General features: G+C 35.5%; 1 protein-coding gene across 1 annotated transcript in view; it reads left to right on the top strand.

Annotated features, from left to right (window-relative positions):
- LOC149112426 (uncharacterized) overlaps positions 1 to 15,000 on the top strand; it is a 53,070-nt gene that overhangs the window by 11,647 nt on the left and 26,423 nt on the right. The window contains exons 3-7 of the mRNA XM_089290289.1: positions 3,649 to 3,700; positions 5,272 to 5,385; positions 5,504 to 5,617; positions 8,265 to 8,384; positions 14,714 to 14,768. Of these exons, the coding sequence (XP_089146415.1) occupies positions 3,649 to 3,700; positions 5,272 to 5,385; positions 5,504 to 5,617; positions 8,265 to 8,384; positions 14,714 to 14,768 (455 nt within the window). The remainder of the gene's footprint in view (positions 1 to 3,648; positions 3,701 to 5,271; positions 5,386 to 5,503; positions 5,618 to 8,264; positions 8,385 to 14,713; positions 14,769 to 15,000) is intronic.

The raw sequence follows: 15,000 nt of genomic DNA, 5'->3' as shown, positions 1-15,000 counted from the left end.
GGACCTATCTATGGACAAAATACAAGCGAAATCAATTTTGCGACTTGTGCCATTGATAGGCGATTTAGGTCCATTTTTATAGACATTCACTCTTAACTCATGAATTGCATATACTAAGCAAGTTACGAGTGATGGATCAGATTATGCAAATTAGGGTCAGTCTATCATCACTGGTTAAACTTTCCATTGCAATACACCGATTCCAGAAAAAACTGGAAGTTGCACGCAAGCAAGGCTTAATAGCCCTCGAGCTTTCAAAACGGCGGATGAAATGCTGGGGAAGAACGAAAAAATCCAAATGTATGTAGGTTAGAGCTACATGTCTGGAGCAAATTTATGTGGTAAAGAAAAGGAAAAGAGTTGGACACAAGTGTTGTGCGGCTGCAAACTCTAATAATCTAAGCAAAAACCGACCTGATTTATCATTTCCACGACTGAGTTTCCTTCGGACAAGCTAGCCAGATAAACAAAGAAGAAAAAAGTGGGAAATACATATGCAAAGGGGAGATGTCTATTTTAGCTCGGTAGGAAATAATTTTTGTTGTTCTGAGCACTTCTTGCCAAGTGATTTTAAACTGAGTACACTTTTTGAAACTGGAAGCCGTACCCTCGGCTTTCCCTTGGGCAAAAGTTGACAAGGAATCTCTGTGTAGAGCAAAATATGTGATGCATCTGAGTCTGGTATATGAATACCCATCAGCTTCAATCAACTTAGGAATTAATCAGTTTTCATGCCTCTGAGGTAAACAAAAAACGTTTCCCAAAAACAATGTTGAATGTGGAAGAACATTATTTAGTGATTTAAATACAGCCATTGATGAATTTTGAATATTTTTTACTCGCTTAATATTTCAGCAAGATCTGGCTTTTAGGTTTAATGTTTAAGAACTAGCAGTGTCAGATAAATTATTGCATGGGCCAATTTCCTGTACTTGATGTTGGGGAGCCAGGCCATTAATTAATTACCTGAAGTTTTTTTAGGCTGAATTTGAAAACATAAGGTGCAGAATAGACTGCAGAGAGACAAAAGGTCAGACACCCAAGACCTGGACACCCAAAAGTGAGCTTTACTCTGAATTAAAGTCTGACAACACATTTTAAGGCCTTGTAGGAATTTTCCTTATTGTCGTAGATTTGATAGACAGCTTGTACTGGCAAGCAGGAAGGTTATAATCTTCATCCCTTCTATGCAACCAAGTAAATCAGAACTGACTATAATTTTAATACCAATTTTCTAAGGAAGACTGTTTTCCAATGAACCAGAACTGCAAATGTAAGAATACAAGCTTACATGTAAATGGCTATTAGGAGAATAAATGGATGGCATATATTTGAGGGTGTAACTCCACTAAGGTTGTGTAGAGTTGTTAATCAACCCTGGATAGTGAGCTATTTGCTTGTAAACTGGCAGAAAAAAAAGTTATCTGATGTTTATTTGTCATTTGGTAGTGACTTTAAACAGAGTACATGATATTGTTCATCAGTGGTAATTAAATATTTGTTGATATCCACCTTACTGAAATTGTGCATTATGTGGCTTCATGTTCTATTTTCTGGCACAGGGTGTAACATAGAAGGACACATGGTAGAGCTGGTGTATAATTTTGACCTCATTGAGAATTTCCTACATAATTTGTATGATCTTATAGATTCCCAATTGTTTTGAACTATTTTGAAATATTCATTCAAATATTCATTACCATAGAAAAACTGGAGGTAGCTGAATTCTCTCATATTAGATGCTGGAAAAACTTTTTGGACCTTTGATATACATTATTTATTCTGGCTTTAGCAATAATCACATCATGTAAGGCCATTTCTAAGCATTAGGTAAGCCAATTCATATATAATATATTTTATCATAAATTGTTCAATATTCTTTAGCATCTCCTTCCACCATTCTATGTCCAAGGCAATTTGCTCATTAAAAATTTGCAGTTACTTCCAGTTTATAGCCAGGAAATTCCAAAGTCTGTCCACAACAAAGAGTAGTTGTTGTACATGGTACATGATAAACTGAAGTTCATATGACTCTTGTTTACTTTTAAACCAGTGTCAAACATTTTGCATATTGGTTTTATAGGGCAATCTTTCATGGTCTCACTATCCATAACAATGACATTCCTAGCTTAAATTATTTCACGGAGATTGCTCTAACTTGCTGTAACTTGCTGTAACCTGAGTCCAGCTGGGGGACCCTGGGGAGGCCCCCAAAATTTCCCTTTTCTCTTGAACAACAAAAAAAGCATTTTGTTACTTGAACCTTCGTCTATCCCTGTTGATGCATTATTTCAGTGTACTTGTCCATTACTAGTTGCTAGTTTTCTAGGCCATCTTTCATAGCATGTGACCGATAGTCTTTGTTACACTGTAGTACACTTCACTGATAATTTTATTGGTGATTTGACTGATGAATCAGCTTTGTGATTGCATCCTACCCTGTAACGCAATGATGCTGTCACTCTACCGAACCCTTGCTTATACCATTCTTGGCGAGTAGATCATGGTCTTGTTTGATACTCTGATTAGCATCTTTTGAACTGAAGGATTACCCTTTATTCTCTAACACCGATTGTTAATTTATGAAGAGAGATTGGATGTTCTCTAACTTGAGAAGACTGAAGTTGTCAGTGAAAAATGAATCAGCCGTAGGAAATTTGTTCAAGTGTTTTGTTGCAATATTCCCAATATCTGGCACAATTTTTAAATTTACTTCCCTATGTTCTTTCAAGCTCTTGCTTCATCAGTTTTACTACTTTAAGTTACTTTAGCTTTAGTAAAGTATTCTTCGGGTCAGGGTCGTAAACTTTTACAATTTTCATTTCATTCAGATTCTTTTTCCTAAACCGACCATGAACAAAGTTCTTTTAGGCAATAAAAATGGTGAGAGCAGGTTGTTTTTGCGCATATTGGAGATTGAGACAATCGGATGGAAAACATACCCGTCTAAAAGTTCCCTTATTTTGCCTCTTTGATTTATACGGCGACTTTTAAGCCAGAATTTCGATTGGCTGAGTGTCCATTTTTCAATGTTCTTCGCTCACACTGATGCCGGGAATATCATCAGATGAGAGATCGGCCTTTCTTCTTCATTTGCCATGTTGCTTTATTTACCCTAAGGGCTATTAAGCCTCATTTCGGTGCAACTTCCGGTTTTTTTCTGGAATCGGTGTATTCTGCTGTTTTGCGGGCACATATATGAATTGACATCTCCAGAACAACATGTTACATATCTGCGACAATATTATTACTAACGATAATATTTTATTGTATGAAGCTTCAATTTGTGTCGTAAAAAGCCTCATCCAATTATTGTTAAATTTATATTCTGCGTACAGGTGCTCTACAGGAGGGCCTCAAAGTGGGCTCTTCATACTTTAAAAGGAAGGCGTAATGGCTTAGACCTGAAGAACAGTTCAGTTCTTTGTTTCTAATCCTCAGGTTTTTGGGTTGGGTCCAGCCTCACTGTTTCTTCTTTTAGATCTGACTTACCTTAGTGCTCTAGACTAAACCTAATATTGAAAATCTGGATCCTAAACCTTGGCTTAGTTAGCCAAAACCAAACATTTATGATGTGTACTACAGGCTCACATCACAAGTGATTTTGATGAAAAAGAAAACTTTGCTTATTATTACATGCATTTTCAGGACCACTCATCCTGGAAGTCGTGGTGATGGGAGACTCACTATTGAGGGCAAGGTTTGTAAACAAAGGTTTTGTAAAGCATAAACAAGTAAAAATTAGCCATAAGAAAGGACAACATTTCAGTGACATTGTGACACCATTTTCAAGTTCAAATGGAAAAAGATAAACTGTCAGAAAATTTGCTCAAGTTATGATAATCATAAAGAACTTTGTAATTACATGTGCAATGTCACGCAAATAGTTTCGCTCGACATTATGACTTGACTGTAGCGTTGATAAGGTATTTCAGCCGGGAGAAAACTGCTGTCAAACGGTCACATTCTTCAGTAAAATACGACCAGCACAGTGACAAGCAATATGCAAGGTCAGGTAGCTGCTGATGCTGTGTCAGGTATTATAGTTAAAGTGGCGAAAATCATTTATTGCCTCTAAAGTTGAAGACCCGCAACCAACACCTGCACAAAAAGAGATTGAACCTATTCAGTTTTTGTTGGTGATAAGCTCCAGCGAGAGCTAAAAGTGCATGAGATCAAACTACGTATTGTTAACCAACAGCATGTAATTTATAAATTTCAATGTGACTTGTGTGATGCAAGTTGTGTACCAATTGCACCAATGCGTGGCTGAACACACTAAACAGTCTTCTTCCATTGGCAAACACGTTATTACCGAACACTGTATTGTTCCAAAAGACCTGTACAGACATTTTTCCGTTGTCAGGAAGTGCATTAATAAGTTCGATTGTTTAGTGCATGAAATGCTGCTAATTAGAGAATAAACACCATCTTTCAATGTCCAGTCGGACTCAATTCAAGCAAAACTATATGTGTGATATTGCATATGTAATTACGAAGTATGTTAATCTTGAGCGAATTTTCTGACAGGTTATCTTTTTGCATTTGAACTTGAAAATGGTGTCACAATGTCACTGAAATGTTGTTCTTTCTAATCGCTAATTTTTACTTGTTCAAGGTTTGTAAAATTCTTATTAAGTTTTCCTTTTTACACAATCACTGTTTGTTAAATTTTTGATCTGCCACCTGATTTCTTTTAGTATTACCACCTTAGAACAATGCCCTTCTTCCCTCAAACACTTTTTAAAAATAATCCCATAAATACATAAATATATAAATAACTTATGATACATAAATCAATAAATCAGTAAATCAGTAAATCAGTAAATCAGTAAATCAGTAAATCAGTAAATTAATCAATAAAGAGGAATTTGCAGTGACACATCCCACCGACAGGCTCTTTGTCAACTGTTTCCAGATCAAATTGGAATTTAGAAGTGTTGGTTTTGTGGTGGAGGAAAACTGGAGAACCCACAGAAAATCCCTTGGAACAAGGCGAGAACCTGAACAACAAACTCAACCCAGTTATCACGCCAGGTCCACATTGGTGGGAGGCAGCTCTCTCACTGCTGCACCATCCCTGCTCTCCAAAGCAGAGATACATTCTAGGGTTAAAATTGCTCACTCAAGTGATAAATATTACTAAGTGACCGGGTGTAAATAAGGCAAGAACATGTTTGTAAAGTGTGACCAACATAACCAAGAACACTTTCTGTCAGTAACAGCTGGTAAGTTTAAAAATTTAATTTATTCATTCTGTATTTACTGCAGGTATTTAATTGCTGTGTAGAGGATTTAAAAGAGTTAAATGTTCTTCATCATGGACTATTTGATGGGACATACCAGATGATACATAAACCCACGGGCCACATTATGGCAGTCCAGGTACATCTTAAATAAGTGTGGATCATAGACATTTGTGGCTGCTTTTTTTAATGCCATTCACGAGAAAGTGAGAAGTTTTAACCTTAAAGTTTATTTGTTGATTATACACTTTAAACAGAGAAGGCATGCTGATACTTTCTCAGAATATGAGCAGTTGTTAATGGATTTGGATGTCTTAGCAAACCTTAACAGTCCATATCTTCTGCATTATTATGGTGCATTGTTTAGAGAGGTATGTTAATAAACTTGAAATATAAGAAATTCCTGACTTTACATTTATGAACCCTATGTACAATTCTAACATAATAGTTTCCCTCCAACTGTACTTTTGGGTGTCCCTCAGGATCCCCTCACAGTGTACTGTATAATTTTTGAAATTTAGTTTTGAAAGGGAAACTAGTGGTAGTATGAAGGAATTTGGAAATTTTAGTTTGGAAGATCAAGAGAATTCATGATTGAAGATGGATAAAGGAGCCAATGAAATGATTTAAAACTTCTTGTACTACAAAGTCTGAACAGATTCCAATCTGACTTGGAGTGTGCAAAAGTAGGAACTTCTTCTGTGAACTTCTCTATGGAGGTTATTGGGTATCTGCTCTGTATGCCTTCCCAGTGTTTCTGGCAGAGCGCATCATTGCAGGAATCCCGCGTTACAATCAGACATGGCCCCCAGAAAAATGAAAAATTTGGCCCTTTCCTTTTACAAGACTGCATACTTAACACAGGCATAATATTTTAAAAGCCATCCCAGGGCTGGAAATTGTGATCGGTACGGTTGCCAATGCAACAAGCATTTCATCCTTGGCACCAAAAACTCTGGTTTAGTCACCATAGTATGGCATAATGGCAACTACATTTCTCTGTGTTGATGATCAATAACAGTTATTTTGTCACACATTATGTCCTAGAAATCATATTGAAAGATCTTTGTTTCTAAAACATTCAACATAAGAAAAAAGTCAATCTGTCCTTTTGCTTTGCTGTATTGATTCTCTCTTATCGGAAAACTTCCAAGTGGCTGACCGAGTTTGAAATCGCCCTATAATGCATTGCAAAGCCTTGATCATTGACTACATCATGTAGGCCTAATGATTGTTCTCTTGTAATGCACAGATCCTTCATACTAGTATCTGATTCAAAAGAAACTTTATTGATTAGAAACCCTTCAAAAAGCACTTACTATTAAATTTTATCATAGATCCTAATAAACTGCTTTATTTTCCCTGGTACCCTGATGCATTTTTTCCTTCCGTAGCTTTCAGTTTATTGGCCCCTTTTCTAAAAGATTGGCCCCTAGAAAAGATCTTCAGGGGCCACTTTGGCCCTCAAGTAAAATTTTCTGGCTGAAACACTGCTTACCACATTTTTCTTCCAGACATTGAATTCTGTATCAAGGAAATTTCTTGGTCACATGGAAACTCTTTTCAAAAAGGACTAATTTTCAGAGCATACATAAAGATCATTTCAAATCTGGCTTTAACATACCGGTATACAATCTCCCAAAAATGTGTGGTCACAAGACCATCTCGTACTAAAACGCTTTAAGTTGCTTGATCATGACATGGCCACCAGTCACATTAGATCAATCTTAGGCAGTGTTATCAAGTTTATAAAGATGAAGTTGGTTTGGAAGTTTAAATTATAAACATGGTTAAATTGTAGTCTGCATATTATGGTTACTGCTGTCTGTTTGCAGAATGTGCAGTTCCAAAACATATCCATATAATTATGCCTACCCCAAGGAAGGTTGACATTAATTCTAAGGGGAAGGGGGTTTTCAAAAGGCAAAAGTTTTTAAGGGAAGTATGAAGCCAAACCAGAATTTCCTGGGTGGTTGGGGTGGGGGTGGGGGGTTTGAAACTAAAAGAATTTCCATGGGAGGGGTATGGATATTTTGTGGAACAACAGAATGCCATGCCTCTAAACAATCAGCTAATGAGAAATACACGACCGTGTGTGACGTCACTAGCTTTGGCAAGTTCTTTGCAAGAAGGATGAAATAAACCAGCTGTTTTTTTTTTTGTTGTTTTTTTAATTTGTAATGTGGTAGTTAAATTGTAATGTTGTGTTATTTATTAAAGTTGTTCTACTTACAAGAACTAACTTTTGTTTCTTTAACAAACAACTATATAATGGTATGGTTAACACTCCATTAACAAAAACCCAAGCCTCATGGCTGAAACAAGGATATTACCTGTCCTACTGGAAATCCCAAGAATTGAAATTTGGTTCTGAAAAGGGTAATGATTTTTTGACACTTAAATTAGCACGTCTCTAAAACAGTTTCAGTTTTCTACCTTAACAATAAGTGTAGCATTGTCATTCAACTAGATATCCTGACTTTTTCACCGAGTATCCTATTGTGGGGTTTGGGACACCCTTACTTTGTTACTCTTAAGCAACCTTTTGCCCATGATGGAAACTTTAGGGAGACTGAGCAGTTCCAGCGTTAAATACTAGCATTTCTGGGGCGGTTTGAACACTTAACACAAGCTGTGATTGAGCAATGGTTTCCGAAGGCAACCATCGACCAAGCAAGGCTCACATTGGTTACCCAAACCATCACACAAGTCCTTAAGAATAATGATATCTATTCAAACTTAACTCCTGTTATTTTGAACTGTTGTTTCCCTTGAGGGCACAAATTAACAGGGTTCAACTGCACCAATATTGTTCATAATCAAAGAGCATAATGCAAATCAGCCGTAACATGAATGAGCTGGCTTATTACTGGAACCTATTTCACACTACATGTAACCTGATAATAACTGGTCAACAAAGTTGTGTAACAGAGTTGCAGAGGTTTTGCCTGATATTGCTCTGTAAGAATTTTTTTCTTCGTCATGCAATAAACATGATTCCATTATCTGATCAACCAGGGAGAAGTCTGGCTCTGTATGGAGCTAGTGAGAGCATCATTACATGACTTGCGCAGAAGAGCATATGGCACACCTGGCAGAAGGATGCCTGAGGAGGTCATACGAGAAATAGCCATTGCTGTAAGTCATACTAACTTCTGTACTGTAGATCCCTGGATTAAAATAACTTCTTGCATCACATATTTACAGTAGGTCCATATTTATGGCAAAAATTACCCACATATATAAGATCTGTATGTCGAATTGACAGTTTCAAAAGGAATATTAGAAAAATGGACTTAGCAGCCACAGAACTGATAGATGACAATTGTGGACCAGATTGCATCTTATGTAGCTTTGAAGTTTTATACTTTTTTTAACAAAAATAGTATGTTTTTTCTTGTTTCTTAAATTTTGTGATGGAACTTTGTAATTATTATTACTACATATTTTTGTTATTATCATCATCATCATCATCATCATCCTCATCCTCATCCTCATCGTCCTCATCATCAATATTGTCACTATTATTATATCATGACTACCTAATGTCTTACATAACTTTGGTAGTGACTTTCAGTTTGACTCTGCAAATTTTTCTGAAAATAGAGGATTTCAAAAATAAGAGATTTAGTACACATAAACTTTTTGACAAAATTACATGATAACAGACTTGAAAAACATTGCAATCTGCAAGCTTGCAATTCTGATTGGGAGCCAACTAAACATACTGTATACTCATGTCTGATGTTAAATAAAACAGAAGAGGAAGAGAGTTGAAAGAACATTATAAGCTAGAGGCCCGTTTATGAAGCAAGTTCTTTCAAAAATGTAAGCTATAAAACTACCAGAAACTCATCATGAATTTATTATAATTGTGCAGGATCATTTGAGACAGTGCCCAGTCTAATACTTTGTGAATATTGGACTGGCAGTAGAGCAATCTGATTGGTTGATTTTGATTACTAGTCCTCTGAACTGTATTAGTACTGTTGTGTAATAATGGATCATATTGAGTTGGTAAAATTGAAATTCCTGAGGAAATTGGAGGTGCAGTGTTCAAACAAAAAAACTTTCCATGGGATATAATTTATATTTATATATTTATTTACCAGCAACCAAGCCATTCACTTCATACTTAGGTCATGTGCTCAAACTTGTGCCAGGCCCATGTACATCTTACTAATTTGTCTCCAGAAAGGAACTATGCTTCATTATAATTTCAGAATAAACGTTTTCTTGGATCTGTTAAGTTTTCTTGTTAGAAGACAATTGATCTGGTTATAGATATTGAGTTGCATTTAGTAATACTACTGGATTGTTATTTATAATGGAATATAATACTGGATGCGTCATGCATTTATATCAATCTTCAAAAAGCTGATTAAAACTTCTTAAACTTTAGTGTGTTTTCAATCAGCTTTCCATATGAGTCAATGAAAAAAGGATTGTTATTTATAATTATAATGGAACATGATACTGGATGCATTATGCATTTATATCATTCATCATAAAGCTGATGAAAACTTCTTAAACTTTAATGAGCTTTCAAACAGCTTGCCTTATGAGTCAATAAAAAAGCCTACGTCAGTGCAATCATCCATACATCCAGAGCAACTAGGACTATTTCCACTCCCCCCTAGATGGGATGCTAGCCCATCCAAGGGTTACCCCCAAGCATTAAATGCACTGGTACCTATTTATGCACCTGGTTGGAGAGAAGCACTGTGGGAGTTCAAGGCTGTGGTTCAAGGCAATGACCCCAGCCAGGACTCGAAACCATAACCGTTTGATCTGGAGTCCAGAGTAGCCTGCTAACCATTCGGCCACCGTGCTTGCACAAAAAGCTGATGAAACTTCTAAATCTTCAGTGTATTTTTCAACGAGTTTTCTTCACGAGTCAGTGATGGGTCGCACTGATTAAATCTAGTGCAAATTTTATTTTCCAAAAGATGCAACAATCTGACAGCTGGTCATAGCACATCTTCAGTGATAACGAAGTTTGAGGAACGTTTTAGAAAGGTTTTGCCCTACATGTCAGCTTTCAGGAAACCAGTCTGTAGCTAGTCTGACAGGCAGGTAATCTCATTCCCAGATCTCTTGTGGAGGAAGCTTCATCCACAAGAGATCTGGGAACAAGACTAACAGGCAGGTAGTTGTTAAAATAGCCAGTCAGAAAAGGGTCCAGTCAGTCAGCAGGTTAAGAAGTTGGTCAATCCAGGAGTTAGTGAGTTAATCATGTAATGACTACAGTCTTGGACAAAAATGAGCGCTTCCATGGTTTTAAGCAGTCTCTGCTTTCACCACATTCCACCCTTAAAGCAATATTGATGGTTTCAGAAGCCTTCACCCAAGCATATCGAGAGTTCCGGACATTTTCATCAGGGGTGTCTGTTGTTTTGGTGTGAACGTTATGTGAAAACGCAGCAAAAAATGTGTGTATTAAACTACAAAACACTAGGTTTTGTGTAGAATGGAAAGGACACACTTGTAAAAGACATTGCTTGATGTGGCAGGCTTTCTTTCGCAAAGTTCCAGAATATGCTCCTGAAAACGTTCTCAAGTTCAGCTGTGCCGCTAAAGACACGTTCAAAGCCCAGGAGAACTCCTATATAAAAAGGACGGGGATGCCCGTCAGAAACTTTGAAAAGAACCCCTAAGAGGTACGAGGATCCTGCTTTGTAGGCGTGGTTTGAATTTTTTTTCACCCTAATTCATGTGTCCTCACTTCTCCACTTGTGCTGAGACAACAATTTCTTAACACAACTAATTCAAGCCGATCTGAACTACCTTTCTCTAACAGAGACCTTGTAAAACTTGCGACCGCTCCATTTTAACTTGCGAAGCACCCATGAAGAGTATTTAACATTGAGGAAAATTAGCAAAAACTAGTATGATAGGTAGTCATGTGATTTCGGGTGCAATTTGGAATTAATAAGCACAACCAATATTTGAATTCTGACAAATTGACAAAATATATTTAGACCGTTTTTGCTTGGGCGGTTTATTTTCCCATTACTGACCACTTGATATTCTTCAGAGAATTGTTCTTTTATCCATCTAAAAATTATTTATTCATCGTTTTGTAATAACAAGTTGATCGTATTAAAATATTAACTTAACAATAAATGTGCTAACCAGTTAAGCTTGTATTTCAATTTTTTTTACGATAACTGCAGCAATTCTCGCTCGCTCATTGGCTGATTTTCATTGTCAATAAGTGGACAGACACATGAATTTATAATTTATTATTATTACAGAGGTTTAATACAGCGAATAACTCTGAATTTAATGTAAACATTGAAGATCTTCTTTTTGGTACTTTTCCAAGTTCAAGTACCTTGATAAAAAAACTGAACTACACCCTCCTCTTTCTGCAGGATTATATTTAGAATGAATGACTCGCCATTTCTATTACTTTCCAACTTTATCAACAAAGTTAAATACAAGTATAAACTTGAAAAGATTATTTAATATTCGTAAAAGCTCCTCCATCTGCTATTCTTTAGATTTAATATAATTGTAATATAAGTATGATTGTACAGAAAGATTTGTTTTATGTTATTTTAAAAATAGGCTTAGAATAAGTGATGTAATAAGTGTTGTAAGTGTAAGAAATGATGATTAAAAGAAAATGAAATAAAAAATAATTTAAGCGATGTCTTGATGTCTTGTCGTAAAACCAAAATTTCATCAATTCTTGAGGCACAAAAGCCCTTGTGATATAATGTTATGTGTAGGTTAATGTCCTCCATTTTATTTTCTTTGCCTGATACCAGTGCACATATGACCCAAAATAACTGAAATGGAAGATGAAAAAACAATAAGCTGAAAAATTCTTGTAGTGTTTTGCTAGGCATTCACAGAGGACCCACTAGATCAGAGGAAACCCATCAGATGGAGTACTTATTAAGCACTTCCTCCAATGCAGACGCCCTACGGTAAAAACCCGCATATGTTAGAACCTCTGGTTTTCAAGTTAGCCTCCAACTTTATTTGGATCTGTACATTTATCTAGTCATCATCATCATCATCATTTTATTTCTTATTAAAATCTACATTTTACAATTGGACTGGCCCGCGAATAGCTATGCTAGTCCAGGCGGGCCAGTCTATCAATAGTTACAAATTTTATTACTATTATAGAAAAATAGAAAGTTAGAAAAAAGAAAGTGAATAAAACAAAAAGAAAAAGTGGGAAAAGAATGTGATTTAATAGATAACATATTTTTTGTTTGTTTCTTTGATTATGGGTTGGGTTTTTGTTTTTTTCACTACTGCTACTGGCATTTTAATTTAGAAATGATCCTGTGAACCACAATGAAGGAATCTTCATCTTCGAGAACACTTAGTAGTTTGTTTTTAATTCTGAGTTTGAATGATTTCTTTGGTAGTTCTCTCAGAGAGCTTGGTATCTCATTCCATAGATTAGCACCAATTCTTGAAAAGGCTTTTTTTTGTATTTCAAGTCTTGAAGCTTTTATGTAAAAATTATCTGAAGTAGAAGAACGTGTGTTGTAAGAATGGACACTAGACGTTTTCGTAAATAAATTACGTATGTTAATTGGGGCAGAAGCAGTGTTAACGTCATGCATCAATTCAGATAAAGTTTTATAGTATAAAAAGTTCAGAGGCAAAATCTTAGCATTAATAAACAGGGAATGGTATGTTCATTTTTCTTTGCAAAGTACATGAAACGTAATACACATTTTTGTAATATTAAGATTTTATTTAGGTAAGACTTATAGGCCTGACCCCAGACAGATAATCCATAAGTGATATAAGGAGAGATTAAAGACTGATAAATATTTAATAGGGCGTGGAGAGGTACAAAGTGTCTCAATTTTGCAATAAGACCTACGGTTTTACTAATTTTTAAAGCGATATACTCAATATGGATCTTCCAAGAAAGAATAGAGTCAATTAATATTCCTAGATACTTAACGTAATCTTTGCAGTCTAGGGGAGTGTTCATACATGTATTCTTCTCATTGTCAAATATGCTTATTTTAGTTTGAAAGGATAGTCTCTTTTGATATGGACGGAATATGATGAAATTTGATTTTTTTTATATTAAGGGTTAATTTGTTTGATGTTAGCCAAACATACAATTTGTGTAGCTCGGCATTCAGTGTATGTTCTAATGACTTAAGGTTTTTGTCCGCGTATAAGATATTAGTGTCATCAGCAAAAAGATAGAAATTGAGTTCTTTGGAACAGGTGTAAATATCTTTGATATGCAATAGAAACAATAATGGGCCTAATACAGAACCTTGTGGAACACCACAAGTCGTTAAGGTTCTTTCAGAGATATGTGGACCAACTTGTGTTGTTTGTGTCCGGTTTTGCAAATAGGATGAAAACCAATTGTTTATTATTCTGCAAAAACCATAATGGTTAAGTTTATCAAGTAAGATTAATTCATTTCATTCATTTTGTTTATTTGGCATGATCTACTGTATTGAATGCTTTCTTTAAGTCTATAGAAACACCACAGGAAAATATAAATAGGAAATCTTTATTTATCTAGTTTTCATTATAGTTTTTAGTTCATTTGACATCTTTATACTTTTTAGTTTTTAATTGTTTTATAGCTTACTTTTGTCAATGTGCAGGCGCATATATTCATGCAACTTGAACAATATCAATGGTTATTATTATTATTGTTGTTGTTATCATTATGATTATTATAGGTTCTTGTTTTACATGTACATGTAAATGATGTTTACTCTGAAATTAGGCTACCTAGGTTCTTAATCAAGTTCTTGATTATTGGTTAAAAAACAAATTGTGCTCGTGTGTGAATACTCATGGGCCTTATATTGAATCATTCACACATTTTTCTTGACATACAGAAGCCACGTCACAGTCAACGTACTGTTAATATTATATTTGAAAAAACTATACTTTGAAAATAAGACCCTGCATAATTGAGATTTTAACCTAAAATGGTTCAAATATGTGAAGGGTGCTTAACTGGGAAATTTTAGCCTAACAGGTTCTTAAATTTTAGGTTCTTATACATTGGTTTTTACATAACTATATTCTAAAATGCGAAGGTGCTGATAGTGTTACAGTTCAATGGCCTTTTTAACTCATGCTGTGCACCACTACCCACCATTCAACCATTGAATGTATCATTGAGTCCCAAGCCGTCTAGCCTGGCATTAGTGTTTTCAGTGAGTTCACCATAAAGGCAATAATTATAGTGGATTTTCAGTCAGGGGTACATTAGTGATGAAGGAAATTGTAAATATTTAGTTGATTTAGATTAATTTTTTACTTACCAAGTAACATTTGAGAGTGAAAGCCAGCTGCATTTCTTTCATCACATGCAGAGTCATTGTATAAATGTTTGCACACAAGCAATGCACAAGGTGTTAAATTCCATTTTTTAAAGTGGTAAATTAAGTCTGTAAATTATAAAATTGTGACTTTTTTATGCAGTTTCATTTTTTTCTGACCTACAGCTTGGCCGTGCTTTAATCCATCTGAATGGAATCCAGCTGGAAATTTCCGAGATAGGTAAGTTGAACCTACATGTAATGCTTAATAAGCACGTTACTATATGCAATAACTAATTAATACTATAATTTAAGCATGCAGTGCCTGACCACCAAGAGAAACTGCCCTATGGTCACCTCATTAATACCGTCACCTTATTATCACGGACACTTTTTTTTGTCCCGGTAAAACGCCCATGCATTTTGTTATAAGAAAATCGTGTTAATGCGGCCACCCTGTTAATACGACCAAC

Source organism: Orbicella faveolata, unplaced genomic scaffold, assembly GCF_042242905.1.
Source record: "Orbicella faveolata isolate gen_17 unplaced genomic scaffold, um_ofav_v1 contig_2, whole genome shotgun sequence".
Taxonomy (NCBI): domain Eukaryota; kingdom Metazoa; phylum Cnidaria; class Anthozoa; order Scleractinia; family Merulinidae; genus Orbicella; species Orbicella faveolata.
Note: the sequence above shows the minus strand (reverse complement) of the source record. Positions and strands in the feature narration are given on the sequence as shown.